Here is a 21,355-nt window from a genome sequence, read left to right as displayed (position 1 = left end):
AGCACCGAGACCGTGCTTATCAAAGTCCTAAATGGTATTCGTCGGAATACCGATCCAGGCAAATCATCTGTTCTGCTACTATTGGATCTCAGCGCCGCATTTGACACGGTTGATCACAACATACTACTCAGCAGATTGGAACAGTGGGTAGGGCTTACTGACACTATTCTTCAGTGGTTCACATCCTATTTACATGATAGGGATTTCTTTGTGTCAATCGGAAACTATCAGTCAGAACGAACCAAATTCACGTGTGGAGTCCCTCAAGGGTCAATTCTTGGACCACTCTTATTTAACATCTATATGCTTCCGTTAGCTCAGATAATGGAACAGTATGACATCTCCTATCACGCCTATGCAGATGACACACAACTGTACATTTCTGTGTCCCCACATGATTATAGTCCCTTAGTCTCCCTGAGTAAATGCATTCATCAAATCAATGAATGGATGTGCCAGAATTTTCTCCAGTTAAAGGTGGAGAAGACAGAGGTGATCATTTTTGGGCCAAAAAAGGAAAGGTCAAAGATAAGCAGTCAACTTAGCACAATGTCACTTACAGCTACAAATCAAGTCAGAAACCTTGGCGTAATTATTGACTCAGACCTAAAATTTGATAGCCATCTAAAGTCCGTCACTAAATCCGCTTATTACCACCTTAAAAAATATAACCAGAATTAAGGGGCTTCTGACTCAACAAGACATGGAAAAACTTATGCATGCATTCATTTTCAGCAGATTGGACTATTGCAACGGTATATTTACAGGTCTTGATAAAAAATCAGTCAGGAAGTTGCACCTAGTACAGAATGCTGCAGCCAGAGTCCTCACAAATACAAGGAAGCTGGACCACATTACACCGGTTTTGAAATCGCTACACTGGCTTCCAGTGAGTCAAAGGATAGACTATAAAATACTACTGCTCGTCTACAAAACACTTAATGGCCTTGGACCAAAATACATGCTTGACTTGTTAGATTCCTATGAGACATCTAGACCCCTAAGGTCGCCTGGAACCGGTCTTCTGCATGTTCCAAGAACAAGAACCAAGCAGGGTGAGGCAGCATTTAGTTATTATGCTCCTCACCTCTGGAACAAGTTACCCGAACGTCTGAAGTATGCTCAAACTGTTAGCTCTTTTAAATCAGGGCTAAAAACGCTTTTGTTTAGCACTGTATATCCATAACTGTCTATATATTTCAATCTACCTGCTTTCTATTCCTCTTGTGCTTATCTCCATTGCTGATTTCAATTATTATTAGTAGTAGTAGTTTTTGTTTTATTTTTATTTTATTTTTATTTATTTTTATTCTGTGATTAAATGTGATCTTTTGTCTTGGTTTTTACGTTGTGTTGATTTAAATGTGATTTTTATGATCTTCATGTGATGTAAAGCACTTTGAATTGCCTTGTGTTGAATTGTGCTATATAAATAAATTTGCCTTGCCTTGCCTTGCCTAATGTAACAAATGGGGTTTTAATGTGGCGGTTGTGTTTTTCGTGGTGTACCTGAACACACCGCGTGGCTGGCTTGACTGAGCGAGTGAGGGAGGACTTTCTACTTTGACTTTGTTCAGCTGGGGCGGACAATAGGCATGTTGTGTTGTACAAGTTCTGAAAAAAATGACTAAAAACCTGAGGAAGCTGGCGATTTTTTGGCGATGTTACCTCAATAATAATTGTGATCTTTACTTATAAAGACTGGCGGACAGAGGCTGGAGGAGGACCGTCCAGATTCCAGACATTCTACGGCCATAATGTCAAGTCAGTTCACGGACGCGCCCACCATGCTCATATTTTTGTATCATTTCCATCTCCATTTCAGTACTAAGCCTCACCTTTTCCCTTTTTTCGCCACCTGCACTAACATTCTGGGAACCCATGTTGATTTCCGCTGAAATCCGCTGAGAGTCAGTCTTGCAGAAAAACAAAGTGACTGCGGCGCTGTCATAAATCGTCGTATTTCCAGCATGTCGTTGGATGTAGAAACAAATGGCGAGTCAAATTTTACGCCGGATGTCGAAAAGATCGTGTGTCGAAGTAATCAAATGTCGAGGCACCACTGTATTTGACATAGAGCGCTGCCCTCAACGTGACTCAAATGACTCGATTTTAACCTCTCTCTTCGTCTTTATTTGGCACTGATTGACCACTGAAAACAGGAGATGATCCTTTTAATTTCATAGTAGTAACTATGAAGAAACTATTCACTATTAAAACTAGGACCTATTTACTCCACTAGAGAGCACTCATGCTCTTTGGACAAATAATGCTTCATTTCTGTCATTTTTTTCTTCCAGCGGAATTCAATGATTACAATTTTTTTTTAAATTTCTTTGGCGTAATGTGGTTGTGTAATGGATTATTGTACAGTATCATAGTAACAACAGTTTATATTGATAACTGTGTAGAGAAAAAAAAAATCAAACAAATTTGTAAGCAGTTACTCACAATGTTTGCTTGAGTAATATTATTTTGAAGTAACGCTTCTCTTACTTGAGTACAATTTTTGTCTACTCTTGCCCACCTCTGGTCGTTAATCGCTTCTGACAAAAACAGAGGCCGAGAGGCTTTGGACAGTCACCAGATTTAGCAAAAAGTCGTCAAGTTGGCAACACTGGTGGTGTGGTTCAAAAACTCAGTAATAATGTTTGTGCTGATCATGGCAATATATAAAAAAGTGTAAATAAATTATTGCTTATAAGACTTATTGCTTTTCCCTTTAAGGTGATAATACTCATCAATAATTCTATGATACATATAGATATTCACTACTTCAAAGAAGAATTTAACACTTTCATGCACAAATTCAGATTGTTTTCCCTTAACCTTCCCGGGATCTCATTTCACTCACTGGTTGCCATTGGCGGCTTTAGATGTCCAACGCATTTTGACTCGGGGGTGGGAAACTCTCGTTCATTTTTATTTACCACAATTTAAATAACTGATTTCCCCCCTGCAGTGGATAATTCAATTAATGTGGTTATTTTATTTAAAACTAGTTATATATTTATTTTATTGCCCATCGCAAAATACTTGTGGGCAACAGTAATACTGCAATTGGATGTCAAATGAGGGCCGCACAATAGTGTACCGTGGGCCACGTTTGAGATCCCTGGCCTATTTGAATGTAATTAAAAAATTAAGAAAAAAATCTGAATTTGTGCATGAAAGGGTTAAATAACCGCAAATAGTCACTTGGCCTTTAAAAGGGTTAAAAGTCTAAAGTGCCAACTTTGAATAGTTGTCCACTATAGTGACCACTGTCAGAATTTTTTAATATGTTTTTTTGTAATGGATTTCATTAGTTTGGGCGGTTGCAACTAATGCATGAATGCATGCAATGACGGCAGTATAAGTAAAATATCCACGTGCAGTGGGAAAGTTGGCTATAAAGTGAATGGACATAGAACATCAGCATCACTGTCAAAATAATTATTAACTAGGACACAAAATTGTGTCATGCTTTCAAAACAAATGAAGGACCCTTTAAGAGATACAACTGCAGCAGCACTGGTGTCAAACACAAGGCCCGGGGGCCATATCCGGTCTGCAACATCATTTTGTTTGGACCTCGAAAGCAAATCATGTGGATCGACTTCATGTTTCTCACCAAAACAGGAACATTTTAGCTTTTCATCACTTTTAAAATGTTGACAAGTTACATTTGTTTTTTGTTTTTTTTAATCGATCCTCTTTTAAAATAAATGAAATGGCTCCAGACTACTACTAAAGGGAGGAACAATTTGTCCTTAAAATTTGAAATAATGCAAGAAAATTTTTCATCTACTTTCACCTGCGCTACTGTAATTTAGCTTATTTTCAATATTTTTTAACATCATTATTAAACTTGAATGTTTGTTTGTTGCTGACCAAAAACGTCAGCTGCACACTAAAGCCCAGATGTTACTGATAATGTGTGAATGAATTGAGCTCTAGTAAAAAATGAGGGGAAATGTGAATCTGTACTGTCACATTTTGCTTATATTTGGATTGTGTTTTGTTGCAGAGCTGGTTGTGGGGGCGTTCCCGACGTCGCACCTGCTTCCAGTGCCGGTTCATCAACACGGCATTTAAACACTGGTGATCTAAGAGAAGGGTGCCTAGATGTTGTCTTGCTGATCGCCATTTGACATCTCGTACTATAGTCATGTACATTTGCTTGTTTTGCCCCTGCCTTGGGTTTTTTAGTTTGTATGCTGCTCTCATTTGAAACTTCTACGTTATGCAAGTATTTGAATGTTTTATTTAGCCTTTTTGGCTCTCTGCCTATCGTCTTGGTTTAAACTCGAGTTTGTATTATTGAGCCCCGTCGACCTGCTGTCATGGACCCCTTTTGTTGTTTCTACTTTTCCGCGATCACGTGTTGTTTTTTGTTTGTATTTAATAAACCCTTATACGCATCCCTCGCTTGCTGTCTGCTTCGAGGTCCAACCTTGTTTCTGCATTTGCTGATGCCAACATGTACATCATGACTCAAATAAAATACAGTTAGTTTCGTGACCTTGGTATTAGCGTATTGGCCCGAATATAAGACGGTGTTTTTTGCATTGAAATAAGACTGAAAAAGTCGGGGTCATCTTATAGTCGCGGTCTAGACATTATACCCATTCACGAAGCTAGATGACGTTAGATATCATTGAAGCGAATGCTGAACTTACGGAGTTATGTTCTGTCGTGACAGATCTTAGCTACTCTCAAGTTTAACCAGTTTGCATTATTTTACTGCAATCTTTTTCCTTATTCAGATTTGTTAGACATCACTTTGATGGTTATTGCACTTATTACAATTTTGTTGTTTTATCAAAATAGATTGGTTTATTTACATTTAAAAAACCAGAAGCCATTCATTTACGAATGTGATAGCACTTTAGTTTACATATTTAAAGGTTCAGATATTAAAATTTGAATGAAGCAAAATAACATGCTTTTTCCCTCAAATATATTGTTATAATCATTTTTTTTTCCAGATGTACTGTAATTATTTTCTGTATAAAAAATAATTTGGTGTTCATAAAGTCTTTTTTCAAACTTGAGTCTTGAAAAAGGAGGGGTCGTCTTATAATCAGGGCCGTCTTATATTCGGGCCAATACGGTATATATAACATGTACAGTGGTACCTCTACTTTTGAAATTAATTGGTTCACAGCCTTTCTAGTGTTAACACTAGACCCACTTGACCCAGCCCACTTTGACTGGGTCAAGTCACCCACGGCATTTAACATGAAAATTCTGTAAGTAGAGACGCGTTTTGCATGTAAATGCCCTAATCCTTTCCAAGCCCCCCAAAATTCAGACAAATCTTTTTTAATGTATAAAAATGCATTAAAACATGTAACAAATACATGTTACAATTAGATTAATGCACAATAAACATAAAATCAGAGTTGTGCATAGTGTAAAAAAACCAAGAATAGAGTAAAGAATAAAAGGTAATATACCCGTGTAAAGCTGTCTGAACATCAGGGGCGACTGAAGAGAAAGCTGGGATTCACACATACACATACAGTAGAGGTCCCTCTTAGCCAATTGGATTCCAGGAATGCTAAGCAATAGCCAAGGCAGAACAGCTATAAGTATGTTACGTTCAGTAAACTCTGGGAGCTGCGAGTACCAGCCATATTGTATTTTTGCTTTTCGTACCCTGAAATTTCTTTTGTAACAAGACGCAGTATTTTCCCATTGAGGCGTGTCTTAACCTGAAAATTATATGTATGAAGAGACGTTCGTAAGTAGAGGTACCACTGTATTATAAGGCCATCATGTCTACATTTGGCAGTTATAATGAACCTCCGATGGAAAACACAACCATGATGTGGCCACGATAAAGATGAGTTTGAACACCGCAATGTAAAGCAATTACAGAAAAGATCAATTTTGAGCAAAGCCAAGTTTTTAACTTTATTAGTATGGTGTTGGGGGTCAGCTAAAACGTTTACAACAGCTCCTGTATGTCTTGAAGCTGCTTCATTATGACCACATGCCTGCTCACAGTGCCATGAGCATCTGACAGTTTCTGGCTAGGAATGGTGTTATTGTGCTAGATCAATATGCCAATTCACTTGACCTGTTTTTTTTTTTTTTTTTCCAAAGCAACAATCGGTTCATCAAGGAAACCTTTTTTTCAACGACGTGGACAGCAGAGTATGACTGTAGCTTCTCTTCATTGACCCCTGAATAGATCATTTTTTGAAAGTGCGTTTTGCTCTAGGACATTGAAATGAAAAAAAAAATTTTTTGTTTGAATTTTAGCTGTCGAAATAAACCTTTTTTGAGACCAGTCACAGTTGATAAACAACAGTAAACTAAGAATTAGTATATAAGTTGGATCTCAAACAAGAAACCATAGATTATTTAGTGCAACTTTTAACAACAAGTGTGTGCATACAGTGTGGACTCCAAACAACACATTTAAAACTAAACAAAATAAAGGGGAGGTGGACTTTTATCACTTTGCTTTGTTCTCGAAAGCAAACCACTAAGCCAATCATGCGCATTCCTTTTTGTCACTTTTGTTGTCTTGTCGACACTCGCTCTCACTCTCAGCCCGAGGACAGAGGATAAGAGCGAGGTTGTGCCGTGTCCGCAGCCAGCCTTATTAAATCTTGCTCCCTCGCTGGCTCTCTCCATGGAAGGGAGCAGCAAGAACAAGACCTCAGCTAATCCATTACAGTAATTGATTGACAATGCATTGAAGACGGCCATGCAGGGAGCACCAATTAGAGCCCTGTCCTATTGCACTTTCAATTTGGCTCACCGATCGTTCATTTGGAGGCATCTGTGGTGGGAATAAAGGCCCATCAACGTGAAATCACAACAACAAAAAAATGCTACCCTGCAAGCGGTTGTTAATGTTTGACAAGCTGTGGGAAAATTAGATTTAAGTGACAACGACATTATGACCACAAGCCAATCTAATCAGAAGCATCATCAAACATGGCTCTCATATAAAACACTATATATCATGGAGCTGAATAAAGTACAGATATTTTAAAAATATACTATACTCATTATAATTCCTCAAAGGGAAATTAAACACTAACTCATAGCGTAGTATCTCACCTGACTTCAGTGCAGTGTGAATTCATTTCCCACTCATTGATGGTGCAAATAAGATTTCCCTTTTTTAAGATTTCCCTATGTATCATGACTATAGCGAAGAGTCCAGCAACCAATTCTGCCCAAAGTTAGATGAGAAAGGATCCAGTTTCCCTCTGTAGAATCCGAACTATATATAATGGAAGTATTTTTAAATTTGACGTGAGGGCCAAAAACATAGATGACTTTTCCAATTCTCTCATATTGTGCAATCATAACATTAAAAAATTTTTTTTATTATATATATGACGGAAAACACTCAGGGGACTTGAAGTTCTGCTGTGAGACCCCCACTTTGGCCAAATTTCAAAATTGTCCTATATGCATGTGTGACACATCATTGGAAAGCTTAAAATCTCTATTCTCAGAAGAGCCGTGCACTCTGGAAAAAACCTCTGCAATGTCAAGGACACGGTTGAGTATCTGTCAAAAAAGCATGGCAAAAAAAAAAAAAATCCAATAAAAGGAGAAATTTTCCTCATGAAACACTCATACATATGGTTGATTTTTTTCCTCCCTGACTTCTCTGTGTAAGTAACACAATCAATTGAAACTGAAGAGAAATTAATCATGGTAAACAGTCAGGGGAAAAAAAGCAGTTAAAGTTACAGTTAAATACGAGCAGCTGGTAACCGTAAAATACATGTAAAAACAGTATAGTGCTTCGGTGACCATCAATTTTACGGTAGATCTTTGTATTTTTCTTTTATCTGAAAATCAATGTCACAAGTTTAATATTGTTACATTTTATCGTGTAATTCATATGTAACCAATCTTGATGGTGTTGACTTCATGTCACACTTTTACTCATTGTCCCCCTTTCCAGTCAGGATTTGAGCCCTCACCGTCATCTTGGCAGTCAAACATGCTTACTACTAGGGATGGGAATCGAAATCCGATTCCAATTCGGAACCGGTTCAGAGTGTTTCGAGGCCTCGACATCACAATGAAAAAGCCTTAACAATCCCTTTAACGATTCCTAAAGACGTGTATTGCGTCGTGACGTGTGTTGTTGTCCAGACGCATCAAATTAGCATGGTGCCAAGAATCACTCGCTCCAAAGTTTGACTACACTTCACCAGGAAAGAGTGTGAAAATGAAAGGTTACGACGGGTAAGCACGAGCATTGCAGCCATAAACATAACAATGACAGCACATAGGTTCAAACGCTCGAAAGTGTGTCTTCACTTCACGAGGAAAAATTACAACAAAGCGACTTGCAGTCATTGCAAGGTGGAGATAACTGCATCGGGAGGGAATACGACTGCGCTGTCCTCACAGAGAGGCTAAGGCTCAGTCCTGGCTATACAGCTAGCTAAACTCCCAAATGACGATGCAGAAGACGTTGGTATAATTTGCTGACTTTATTCAACCATCACTTGAAGAGTGAAACTAAGAATAGAAATGAAACAAATCAATTTCGTCCCCAATAACAAACAGGTTTGCATCAACGTAAATCAGCGATGATTTGCTGCTAATAACAGTATGGTTAGCATTCGTTCGCTAGCATTTGCACATCGTTCAAACCACTACACAACTGGATTTAAGTGTCCGATCGCGAGTGGAAACACAACAACAACAACACAAAAGATGATACATACAGGCGTTGCCTCTGTAGATATTAAGTGTTTCCCTCTCTCACTAACTCGCTCACTCACTTGGATGCGGCATTTCTTCTTTGGGTGTAAGCGCGCTCTTCTTCACGTGAGCGCGTTCTTCTTCGCGTGAGGAAAAACTAACAGGCATGCAATTCAATGTAATGGTAAAATAATACACGTTAACCCAGTAGACCCCAAACTGCGGCCCGCAGCCCAAATACGGCCCGCCTCCACATTTGGTCCGGCCATTTTGAATTTTTTTTTTTTTCTCAATCGTGTTATTTATTTTCTGGCCTTTTCCTTGAAGAATTCAGAGAGGGTTATTTGGTTATTATGTATTTAATTAATAGTGTTTTTATTATTAATTATTATTATTATTATTATTATAAAGAATCCAGAAAGGGTTATTTGATTGTGGCTTTCTGAAAAACAATATTTTTTTTACATTTATGCACTTCTGCAATCGTCACACTTTTTCTGTTACAAACTGACCCCGGCCCCTCATCAGAGAAGGGAAAAGTTATGTGGCCCTCACAGGAAAAGGTTTGGGGACCCCTGCTTTAACACATATTGCCAAAGGCAGAACAAAAACCTATCTGCCAATATATACCAATATTTTTCATTTCTATTAGATAAATGTTTCAGTAAAATGTTACACATTCTTGTGTATTTGCCACTTATTGCCACAGTTAACATTGAGGCTTTGGGCCTCTTTTGATCTCGTTGTGAGTTTGTAAGGTTGTGACTTCCGATTAAACAAACTCGATGCCAATCAAAACCTTTTCCCCCAAATTAGAATCGATAAAAGAATCGATAAAGAATCGAATCGTTAAGCAATATCGATAATGGAATCGGAATCGTAAAAATCCTATCAATACCCATCCCTACTTACTACTGAGCTACTACTAAACCAGACCAGTTGGTTAGAGTGCGGCGCATATAGAAGATTATGAAATCCTTGAGCGCTTAAAAGAGCATACCTGATCACGACATGCAGTGAAAGTCTGGGCTCAAACTCTAGTTGGAGATGCCAGAGAACAAGAAAGGGGTACTGTGACGTCACCACTATCAGATTGATTACACAGTAGCGGTGTGCAAATACATCGATTATTAGATTAATCGAGATTCGACACGTGACGATTCGTTTACGATTCATAAATGTTAAAAAATGATGAATTTCCCAGTAACTTAATGACAGCCGCTGCTCGCGGAACGAAATTCAAGACACGTCTGCAGCCCGGACACCTTAAGGGACGCACAAGGTGAGGTTTGCTGCAGCGGAAGTTACTGAGCGAGAGATTTACTCCTGTTCAAAAGAGTCGAAAATAAATTTGTGTATTAGACAGGCAGGGACCCGGCGGTCGCACCAAGGGCCTCTATTGGGCGCAAGTTATTTTTTAGAGTGAGAGGGGAAGTGAGATAGTTCATTTCTCCTTGCCTTTCAGTTGTCCAGCAGTAGGTTCAAGTCATGTTAATTGGAAAATGTCCCAAGTGTGTTGCTAAGTCCCATGTGCGTCTATTAGAGGTGAGTACACGAACCCTCTTGTACTGTTTAGCCTTTACTGTTGTTGTTTTTGAGATGTTACTTGTTAGCGTCGAGCGCTATGCTAATTAGCGACATTTGCTAACGTGTATTTCCATGTCTATTTGTGTGTTGATTGGCAAAAGATGCAGAATTTGTAAAACCAGAATTAAGTACAGCGGTAAATTACAAACATGCGAAATAGTACAGGAATCTGTAAAAACAAAGTATAATGTATATATTGTAAGGACATTGGAAGTCTTATTTCTAAAGGCACTTCCAGAAAATGTGGAATGTATTCCACAAGTGTTAATTTTAATGTATAGTTGAGAGAAATAGGTAATGCATTTGAAACAGCTAATGTTTTTGCAACTTCTGGTGAAAAAAAGCAGCTTAAGTTCAGTTTTGTGTTGTAGAGGCATGTTGAGAAGTACTGCCTTTGAAATGGTTAATGTTTTTGCACTTTCTTGTTTAAAAAAAAAACAAAAAACCTTTTTGTTGTATGGGCATGTTTGTTGAATCATTAGGATATTTCAAATAAATAATGGACTGAAATTTGTTTGGCTACCTTATCAGTTGATAATATTTGATGCATCGATAATTGTAACTATCTTGATCGCCGGTCAATACCATGATCATCGTTCAATGATCGAATCGTAGCACCCAGAATCGTAATCGAATCGAACCGTGGGGTGCCTAAGATGGCACATCCCTATTACACAGATTTAACCATCATGTGATATAAAACAACAATTTTTTGATAACATATATTTCTACGATAGTTTGTTGTTAATTTGACAATGAATATTTTATGTTTTTCAGAGTTTTTTAACGGTATGATGGTATGATGTTTTTTTGTTTTGTTTTTTTATCTGGGTTTTTACAGTATAAAAAGTGAAGGTTGACACATTGACTTTTCCGCTGTAACATTATGAAACAATGTTGGTGCAATTTCTGATGCAGGCACCTGATTTAATTTAGTGGCCAGATTAGGGTTTTACAAATATTTACCCAGCACATGATTAAAACGTCGCTTTACCATGAAGAAGGCATATCTTCGACTGCAGTAATTAAAATGAACGCAGCAAGAGGCAATAAAAAAGAGGGGAGAAAAGTGGGGGATGACAACAGACTCGAGGAGGCCTCCTGGCAGCAGCTGTATGCTAATTAGGCGCCTCCGCTTCCAGTACAAGCCCGAACAGCACGCGCCGACGAGCCAACCTCCGCGCATGCGCATCAGCAAGCGAGGCCTGCAGCGGCCCACGCGCTTCCCAGAAAATGAGCATGACCGAAAGAGGAACTCGTTAAAATACCATCAAAGTATCAACAAAGCGAGCAACGCTCGAAAATAAGAAGAGCCATGACAGACAAAAATAATACTGAATAGTATTAAAGGAGGGAAAGCAATAAGAGATGCAAACAAACACTCCCCCCTCCCAAATATATATATATATTAAAAAAAAAAACAAGCAAAAAAACAAACAAACAAACAAACAAACAAACAAAAAAAACCAAACAGTCATAAATAAACAATCGAATGAAAATTGAGAAAGGTTTTTTGGAATTTGGATGGAGAAAATTCACTTAAAAAAGAGAAACCATAAATTTAAAGAGTAATTTAACAACTAAAAAAAGCGGTGTATACTTGCAGGCAGGTGACACACACGCACGCACACACGCGCGTGCGCACACGCGGGCCCATTGAGAGGAGGAAGGCGCACAGGCCTGAGGCTCAGCTCCGATTGTGTAATTATTTGACTTGGTCATACTGCAGCTTTATGTAAATGAGAGGAACAATGTACGACGATGGAGATTAATTCCTCCCTGGTCTGTTGACTGAAAGGGGAAAAGAATGCTCTCTCAGCCAAGTGGTGCAGAGCAGCCTGGAACCCCCCCACCCCCAAAAAACTATGCATTAAGCGTTAAATAGGACATAAACCTTTTAAAAAAAAATCATATATCTTCAACAGCCTTCTAATTGAAAACTTCGATTTTCAATGAATATGCACATTAAAAAAAATAACAAAAAGAAGAAAAAAAATGCAGTAAAAGGCAATAAAATACTAATACAGATCTGGTGTCCACATGTGGATATTACATTTTGGGTCATATAGGCCAGCCACACTTGTAGCAAATGTTAATATTGCGGCCAACCTGACCCAAACTGTGTTGTATACGCTATATAGGGTTAAGTTTGTGTACTATTTTTGTTTTTTTAATGACTAAAAATAGTTACTTTCCCTATAAAAGTTTTTTTTTAATTACTTGAATAAAGACTAAAATTTTAAAATTGTCTCATACTTATCTTTTCCTATATGTATTTCCAATGTATTGAGCACTGATGAGTCCACGCAGCACGCGTGGACCAAATTGCTGAGTGCACAGTGTGTGTCGTTCTAAACGAAAAGAATAGAAAAAAGGCAAGGCTATTTAAAGATAGGCAGACGTGACTATTGTGCTGAAAGACCAGAGGGTCTTCTTATTACTTATGTATGCAGCGAGATGTCTGATTTATAGGTGGGGTTAAACTACCGAGAAAGACACGTGCCCTAGAAAAAAAGACCCCCCTCCTCTTCTGCGTGCAGTGTTGTACTGATAAAATAGATAAATAAATAAATAAAAAAAGCATGAAAGAAGTTTGCTGACAAATTGTGCGATGGGCGTCAAATGTCATGCGTAAAAGTGGCAGGATGGAACGTGTTTTGGTATCGTCTCAACCCATTTGGAGTCTAGGTTGGAGATTACCTTCAGCAAATGCGCCCCCTCCCCAAAAGAGAGCCACAAAAGCCACGGCGCGTGTGCATGTATAGGGAGCCATCAGAGCGTAAAAAGAGGAGGGCCCCGGCGTGTGCCTCCTCCGTCTAGGAGGGGCTGCCCGCGCGCACATTAATGCAATAAACCGCCAGTGCATCTGCTGAGCTATCTGCACAGCCTCCAACGAAATCCACCCAAAGCAGGGCTGGGGGCCCTCCCACACTCCACTCCGCTGGGATGACCGAGACGTCTGATTGGCCGGGGATGCTGCAACCGGGGGGGGCGAGAACAATAGCATCATTCCGCCATAAAAAGAGTGGAGCTATGCCTTCGAGACGAAAACATTTCAGCAACAGAAGGGGCCACAAAGAGGGGAGATAAAAGTCTCACGATCGTCAGGTGTTGCCATATTTTCCAGCACCCTGGATACTCGACACTCCGTTCGCATTCTTCAAGTGCCTTCCCGCCGCTCCCAGCCAACATGCCCAAAGGATTCTTGGTCAAAAGAAACAAGAAGTGTGCACATGTTTCGTACAGGACTCGGCCGGACGAGGACGACCTCCAGGAGCCACCCCACCTCAGTCAAGCTGCCTTCCCGAGCCAGATCCAGTCATGCCTGCCCGCGATGTGCGCGGCGTCCAGCCCGGGCCGCCCGGCGGCATCCCCGGATCTCGCGCCGGTGCCAAAAACGGAGAAGCCGGCTCAGTTCGGCAACCCCGAGACGGCGTGCCAAGCCCTGTACAGCCCGACCCGGCCTATCAGCAAAGAGCACGACAGGGCGTATTTCGAACGCAGTTTCAATCTGGGCTCGCCCGTTTCTGCTGAGTCATTCCCGACACCTGCCTCTCTCTCCGGCCTGGACCACCTCCTGTACGTGCCGGTCGACTTGAAGATCGGCACCAGCAACAGCAGCCGAAGCGGTACGGTCAGCATCAGCACCACCAGCAGCAGCAGCAGCAGCAGCAGTAGTAGCAGTAGCGGCGGCGGCAATGGCAACAACAGCGCCAACAGCGCAGTTCCGGCGCCGAGCAACCGGGTCGCCGGCACTAAGAGACCCGCAGCCGACAGCACGGAGCGCAAATCCAAAGCCGCTCCCAAGAAACCCAAAGCCATCCGAAAGCTCAACTTCGAAGACGAGATGACCACCTCCCCCGTGCTGGGCCTGAAAATCAAAGAGGGTCCGGTGGAGGCGAAGCCCAGGGCGCACGCGTCAGGAGCCAACAAGCCTCTGGGTGAGTTTGTGTGTCAGCTGTGCAAGGAAGCCTACGCCGACCCCTTCTCCTTGGCACAACACAAATGCTCCCGCATCGTCCGAGTCGAGTACCGGTGTCCGGAGTGCGATAAAATGTTCAGCTGCCCCGCGAACCTCGCCTCGCACCGCCGCTGGCACAAGCCCCGAAGCAACGGCGTCCCCGCGGTAGCGCCCCCCTCCACTAAACCCGAAATGGCCAAAATGACACCCGCGGGTGTCAAATCAGCCTCCGATGAAGCCAAAGACGCGAGCGACAGAGACAGCCCGAGTCCGAGTCTATCCGAGTCCGGTTCCGAAGACGGCTCGTACGACTGCCACTTCTGCGGGAAGAGGTTCAAGCGGCAAGCATACCTAAGAAAACACATCATGGGACACCAGGTGCTGCAGAAGAAAGTTGTGGAGGAGAATGGGTTCCCGGCGGAGCAGGTGCCGCTACCTTCCTCCTCCTCCCCTCCAGAGGACGCCTCGAACCAAAGCCCCCTCAATCTGAGCCCCGCGGACCGCCTGCTGTGTCCCGTGTGCGGAGAGAGCTTCACCAGCAGGGCGGCCCAGGAGCGACACCTGCGCCTCATGCACTCGTCCCAAACGTACCCGTGCAAGTACTGCCCCGCCACCCTGTACAGCTCTCCGGGACTGACCAGGCACATCAACAAGTGCCACCCCTCGGAGAACCGCCAGGTGATCCTTCTCCAAATGCCCGTGCGGCCCGCCTGCTGAAAACAGAACTTGTGCCTTTGGATTGGGAGGAAGAAGAGAATCAACAAGAAAAGGAAAGTTTGTGTGTGTGTGTTTGGTGGAGGGGGGATCATTTGCCATTGACAACGACAGACGTCCAATTCATTTAAACTGAGAGTACTCGATGTGAATGATCATATTTCAGAGCCATTGACGCCGCTAGACGACCAATCCATTTTGACTCGGAGGGCTGCTTCGATCGCTGCCAGCCCTCCAGTCAAAATGGATTGGACGTCTAGCGCCGCCAACAAGTTAAAAACAAATAAAAGTTCAGCTCTCTCCCCCTTCACGCCAATCAGTTCTTGTTGAGCGCTTCTCTTTCTGTTTCAACTTCAACATATAGGCCTATTTTAAGATGTTCTTTACTCAAATTAGTCTAAAGGAGAAGCTTAGTTTTGACTGTTAAAGGGTATTTTTTCTAGGACAGCACATGTACTCAATGATAGCTTCTAGACCTAAGAATTGTTCAGAAATCCGTCAAAGCCTTTTTCTTTCTTTAAAAAAAATATCACTGTAGCTTTGCCTATGAACGACAAAATGATCAAGTTTGTCTTAATAATGTGTGACTGAAGGATTGTCCGTGAAGTAGAACCACAAATGCCTTTAGTGTAGTCCGAAATAGCCTCCATCTCATCCAAATCCCGCTGTACAACTGCCTTAAAGAGTCAACATAGATTGTTTTCATTTTTAATGCTGGCACATATTTTAATGCTATTATTATTATTATCATCATTATTACAATTGAAGATTGTTGCAATATTTTTTTGGGGTCATCATATGTTTATTTATTTATTTATTCTAATGATTTATGTAACTTATTGATGTGTTTGTTGTGATTTCCCCCTCTTTGTGAATCGTTCTGGCAGTTTACATGTCGTTTAGCCAAAATTTTTTTTTCCTTGTCTAATTTATGAGTTGTGACAAGAGTCGTGGGTCGGGTTCTAATCATCGATATCCACCACTCTTGTAAAAAAAAAAAGAAAAAAAGAAAAAAAGAAGGAAAAACAAAAAACACAAAGCTCTTAACTTAGATGCAATCTTTTTTAAGGACGTTATTTTTTTCCTAAATGTTGGCTTTTATAGCGCTTTGATTGTATGTGTATATTGTTGTTGTCTATCGAAATAATAATAACAATAATAAAAAATATTTTCAAAATGACAATTTTGTTTCCAGGTGGTTTCACTATTATGGGAATAAGAATATTTGAATACATCATTATTGTGCTGTATTAATGTATGTTTTTTATACACACACAAGAGATTGGGGGGGGGGGGGGGGGGCATAATTTAGACGTTAAATGTGTTTTAATTCTAATCAAACTCATCAAAGAAAGCAGAGGCCTGAATCAAAAAGTTATTATTTTTTTAATTTAATTCTCTCTGGCAGTAAAATTAGTTCTCCTCAACACAATGTCTAGATATGTCAGGAGAAGAAAGACAAATAATAATAGAAAAAAAAATTACACATAAATGTTCCTGACTATTGAAGCAGCAATTTGCATTTACAATATTTTAGAAATCACTGACCTGCAGAAGCTGAAATTTATTGACCACACATGTTTATATTTTTTAACAGTTGTGATTAATTCATTGCCCCTGTAAGCAATCTTGTGCACTAGATGGATTTCTTAGGCTAGAAAAAAATGTATCATGCGGGCAAGATGAAGAAAAGAAGAAAGTTGAGTGGTGAAACTCCAGGAACATACTGCTTTAAGCGGCTGAGTAAACATATAATGTAAAAATATATGATTTAATTCATTTCAGTTGTAGTTCTCCGGTGTTCACACTAGTTTTGTTTTTGAATCAAACTAAAATATACACATTTGTGCAATTACTCTTCAAATACACTGGTACCTCTACATACGAAGTTAATTAGTTCCAGGACCATGTTTGTAAGTCGAAATGGTCGTATGTCGAGCAGAATTTCCCCATAAGAATACATTATAATTGCATTAATTCGTTCCACTGCTCGAAAACCTACACTAAATCCTTAAAAAATACGACTGGTAGTATTGCAAATAGCAATTACACAGAGCAAAACAAACGAATGATGAATAATAATAATAATACAATACATGGTTAAGACTTAGTAAGGCCCTAAACTGCCGAGCTCACATTGCATTGTGAAATAGCAGAACACTTTATCGCCTGTTGGTTCAATTACTGTTTGGTAATTAAGGCCCCATTAACAAATGGCGCTGTACATCACTGCAATTCACTCTGAAATGTTTTGACTTTTGATACATTTTCCAGTAAGTCCACTGAATGTAATATTTGTTACTGCAAGTGTACTGATGTACTTCTGAATGTGTAAGCCTAAATCGAGGTTAAAAGAAAAAAACAACAATTTTTTTTGTATTGGGTTCAGGAAATCATTGAACTAATACAAATAACACAATAGTTGATTTTTGTACATGGAAAAAACATTCTAAACTCTCCAAAATGTGGTTTGGTTGCCGCTGAATTTTTTCATCATTTTATCTCAAGTAGAGAACACTGTCAACTTAAATAAGAAATGGCTAGTTTGTTCAATGACTATTATTATTTTTTTTTTTTTTACACTTATGTCATTGGACATTATAGGTCCGATTCAAAACTCTGGTAAAAAACAAAAAACAAAAACAAAACAGTATTTGGTTAGTTTTGTCAGGCAGACACTGCACTTTGATGGCTCATAAATTTGCAAATCTAAGACCAACAAGGTGCCTCACCAGCAACTATAACTGCACGTGTAAGAGACTGTATGAAATCTTGACAAAATGACCCAGAAGAGTCAGGACATGCAGCCCTAAATCTCATATCAAGGAGTGAAAATGAGGTAAGATTAGGCTTCTTTCTCAACCAAGTTTTAGCTCTAAAATTACAGTCAAGTGCTTTTTGCCGTCTTAATGTGGAAAAAGGCGAGGCAGGGCACCCGAAGGTGCTTGGAGCTTTTGCACCTGCACCTCCCAGTGAGGCTCCATTATGCAGGTCTCCTCAAAACGAGGTTGAGCAGCAGGGGAGACAGATGGGAGGAGGGTCAGGTTACTCCTGCTGCTACTAGCCAGGCCTGGCCCAGGTCAAAAAGCCCAGAGTAACAACACACATACACAAGCACTAATGTATAAAATCAGAGGTTACTCAACATCAGGAAAGACAAGCAAGATGACATACAATTTTAAATTCCATTTAATGAAATGTTCCAATTTTCACATTGCTAATAAAAGATAGTTTGATCATTAAAAACAGTTTCAGGTTGAAGAGAAATTAAATCTCCTTTTAAATCCCCTTTAGCTTGTATCCAAAGAATATATTACAGGTATTTACTATATCTATTTATATTAAGAAGATGCTCAAGCCCTCAAATTTGACACCATGTACATACATGAAATGTTAAAACAATGCAGAAAACAAGCTTAATTTCTTCACAAACATGTTTTCTTGGTCCACAACAGCAGAAGTGCACAGACGTCATCACTACGCTACAATCTTTCGACATTTATTTCAAGTGACTTTTATGGACGGTCAGGATTTCTACATTCTTCCTCTTACAAATGCTAATAATAGAAAAAAAATCTCCAGCTTCAAGTAGCTGCATGTTTGCATCAAAAACCAAACAAATATAACTAGTAAGCTGTGTGAGGAGGAGTGGAAAAGTAAGGCATATTAATGTACCAGATGGGGATAAGCTGCAGCCAGGGTGGAGCCCTTAGAGGGTACCTATGCGTGTCACGGTGTGTAGAAACACCTGACTACCATGGCAACCAGGGTAGCTTGGAGAGGTGAGAGCGCCAGCCAGGCTGTTGCTCGGAGGCCTCTGAGAGTTCACCTCAGGCATGCCACGCCAAACTCGAGCTTGTGGATCATGGGAACGAGGAGCAGCCACTTGATTCCATTCACAGGTGAAGACAAGAGGGAAAAGTACAGCATCTATAATTAAGAGGAGCCACCATTCCAAATCCATCTGGCTTTGTTTTTTTGTGGGTCACAAGGGAGAGGAAAAAAACACCCTGCTAAAGAGAAGTTGAAGGGCATCCATGTTTTGTATCAAATGGCAATGGGACAGCATCCGAGTGGACAGACAATGCACAGGCACTGTGAAGAGATGTCTCACATACACGCTCACGGACACACTCATGAGTGTATGGGGAGTAGCGATTCGCCTGAGGCTCGGGCGGTAGATTTGCAACACACGCACATACAAAACAACACGACAGGAAAAATAATTCATCAAATAGCACTCTCTATATCTAAATGAATAAAAAAATTAAAGCAAGATTTATCAAAGAACATTCAACGCTTGATGATCCAAGGGGAAGAAAAAAGTGCAAAGGAAAAAAAAAAATCAATGGCTTGAATGTTGGAATGTCGATGTCACAGGACAGGGTAACTAATCGAGGAGGAAAGAGACAGCAGGAACTTATTCAATTACCGGACACGAGCCTATGTTAACAACATCACAATGCAATTACTAAAGCAGTCTTTTCTCATTCCAGCATAGTTGCATAAATCAAATCATGACACGATCTATCTGAATCTGTTTAAACAAGGAACATTAGAGTGATTAAAACAACAACAACCAAAATCCAACAACTTTCAGTTCCACTAAAGTTAGAAAGATGTCACCGATTGTCCACCCTAGTATTAAAAACAGCAAGTGCTGGTGCTACTTGTGCTGTAGAAAAGGCGGCTTCCAAACAGACTATGCAAAATTTGTGTCTGGGGTCCCTATTACACACAGGTAGCACCTTTAACACAATATGCAGAAATTAGGTGAAAAAAGGCAGGTGCAAGTTTTCAAATGAAAGTCAATATCTGGTGCTGTAAGGAAAAGACTCCAATTGCTTTCCTCGAATGCATTAGAGGACACGAGTATAAAAAAAAAAAGAAAAAAAAAACGGCACTGCTCACAGTCAAAGAGGCTGAAACAGATTACGACTAATGTTCTGCTTCAAGAGGAAAGGTCTCAACAAAGTGACTGATTGCCACTTACATTACAAATTGCATTGCCCTCCAGTTACATATTCATGTCACATGAGCTAACAGAACAACAACAAACATAAGACTTCCTTGCAGTCGAGAATTCGAGGTTGTATTTCAGTTCAGTTGGACGATTTGCTTATTGCGCTAGCCGATCGGCGGAGTCTTCCGGAGACTCTGTTCCTTGTGGCCCGGGGCATGGTGGGGGAAACCTGGTCAACAGGGTCTGTCGATGGAGTGGTGGAGACTTCAGTGTTTGTGCTACTGGAGAGGGAACCTGCAGGTGACATATTTGCAAGGCAGAGTTACAAAAACAAAAATAAGTTGATGAAGGAGATGGAGTTGGTCAAACATGGCACCAGAATTGTGATTCATCAGTATGTATCGGAGGGCTTTTTCATGCATGCCGCTATGCCTTCAAACCAAAATGCCTCACTTGAGCCACCATTCGCAGGTAACCTTTGTTTCCTAGCCTAGATGAAGGTAAGAGGAAGTAAACAGTGGAGCCTCTAAAGACAAAAACAATCTGTTTAAAAGATGCTAGTTAGATTTCTTACAGCAATTTATTGCGGTATTGCAACTAATATACCCTTATTGCTGGTGTGACAAACTCAAGGTTCAGATCCGTCCCGTCACATCATTTTGAGTGGCCATCAAAAGTAAATCCTGTACATCGATCTCGTGTTTCACAAAGAAATAACATTTCTCTAGTGTAAAATATCAGAGACTATTGCAATCAGACAATATTTACTGTTTATTTTCCTTTAAAAAAATTAATACAAAAAAAGAATACAGGTAGTCCCCGGGTTAAGAACGAGTTCCCTTCCTATGCTGGAGACGTAACCCTAATTTTTGCATAAATCAGAATGAGCCCTTTAAGTAAATCTCAAAATTACTATCGAAAAGTAGAAAAGTAATGTTTTTTTCTTTAATGACGGAGGATACACTGCCCTCTGGTTGCAGCGTTGAGTCTGGCTGGACTTTGGCCTTGTATGACTGAGAAGCAGACTCAGCGTCTGACATGGATAAAGGATAGCTGCGCTCTGGTTTGGCCCCCATAAGGCTGGAAGTTGTTTCAGCTAGTATATGTTTGTGTATGCATTTGTAATTAAGTTTAGAGCTACAGTTTGTGGAGTTACGTGTGAGCGATTTGCTATGAGAATTGTAAATATGTTAGCATTTGTAGTAGAGATGTCCCAATCGATCGGCATCCCAATCGATCGGGTCTGATCACGTCATTTTCAAAGTATCGGAATCGGCAAAAAAATATCGGTCATGCCTTTTTTTTAAGAGATATATATATATATATATATATATATATATATATTATTTAATCAAATCGTTTTCTAATTGTATTTAACGTTACAAACATAATATGTTACACTCATCCAGAGTCTTTAGTTTAGGCTTAAGGTACGGTTATCAAATTTTTCCCGA

General features: G+C 40.2%; 2 protein-coding genes across 7 annotated transcripts in view; one reads left to right on the top strand and one right to left on the bottom strand.

Annotated features, from left to right (window-relative positions):
• Positions 1-13,041: 13,041 nt before the first annotated feature.
• insm1b (insulinoma-associated 1b) lies at positions 13,042-16,050 on the top strand. Its single transcript, XM_057860092.1, has one exon. It carries the CDS (start codon positions 13,454-13,456, stop codon positions 14,939-14,941), a length of 1,488 nt encoding a protein of 495 aa, XP_057716075.1. The 5' UTR covers positions 13,042-13,453; the 3' UTR covers positions 14,942-16,050.
• A 3,754-nt stretch (positions 16,051-19,804) lies between these two features.
• ralgapa2 (Ral GTPase activating protein catalytic subunit alpha 2) overlaps positions 19,805-21,355 on the bottom strand; it is a 182,579-nt gene continuing 181,028 nt past the window's right edge. For 4 of the 6 annotated variants that reach the window (XM_057858646.1, XM_057858642.1, XM_057858644.1 and 1 more), the window contains one exon: positions 19,805-20,195. In XM_057858646.1, coding sequence (XP_057714629.1) covers positions 20,041-20,195 — 155 coding nt within the window. In that variant the 3' untranslated portion in view covers positions 19,805-20,040. The remainder of the gene's footprint in view (positions 20,196-21,355) is intronic. The other 2 variants (XM_057858645.1, XM_057858647.1) reach the window with 1 other exon arrangement.

This window comes from Corythoichthys intestinalis, chromosome 15 (assembly GCF_030265065.1).
Source record: "Corythoichthys intestinalis isolate RoL2023-P3 chromosome 15, ASM3026506v1, whole genome shotgun sequence".
In the NCBI taxonomy this organism is placed as follows: Eukaryota; Metazoa; Chordata; class Actinopteri; order Syngnathiformes; family Syngnathidae; genus Corythoichthys; species Corythoichthys intestinalis.
Note: the sequence above shows the minus strand (reverse complement) of the source record. Positions and strands in the feature narration are given on the sequence as shown.

Excerpts from the sequence above, each read along its gene's own strand:
- insm1b (XM_057860092.1), top strand. The coding sequence starts at position 13,454 with ATGCCCAAAGGATTCTTGGTCAAAAGAAACAAGAAGTGTGCACATGTT.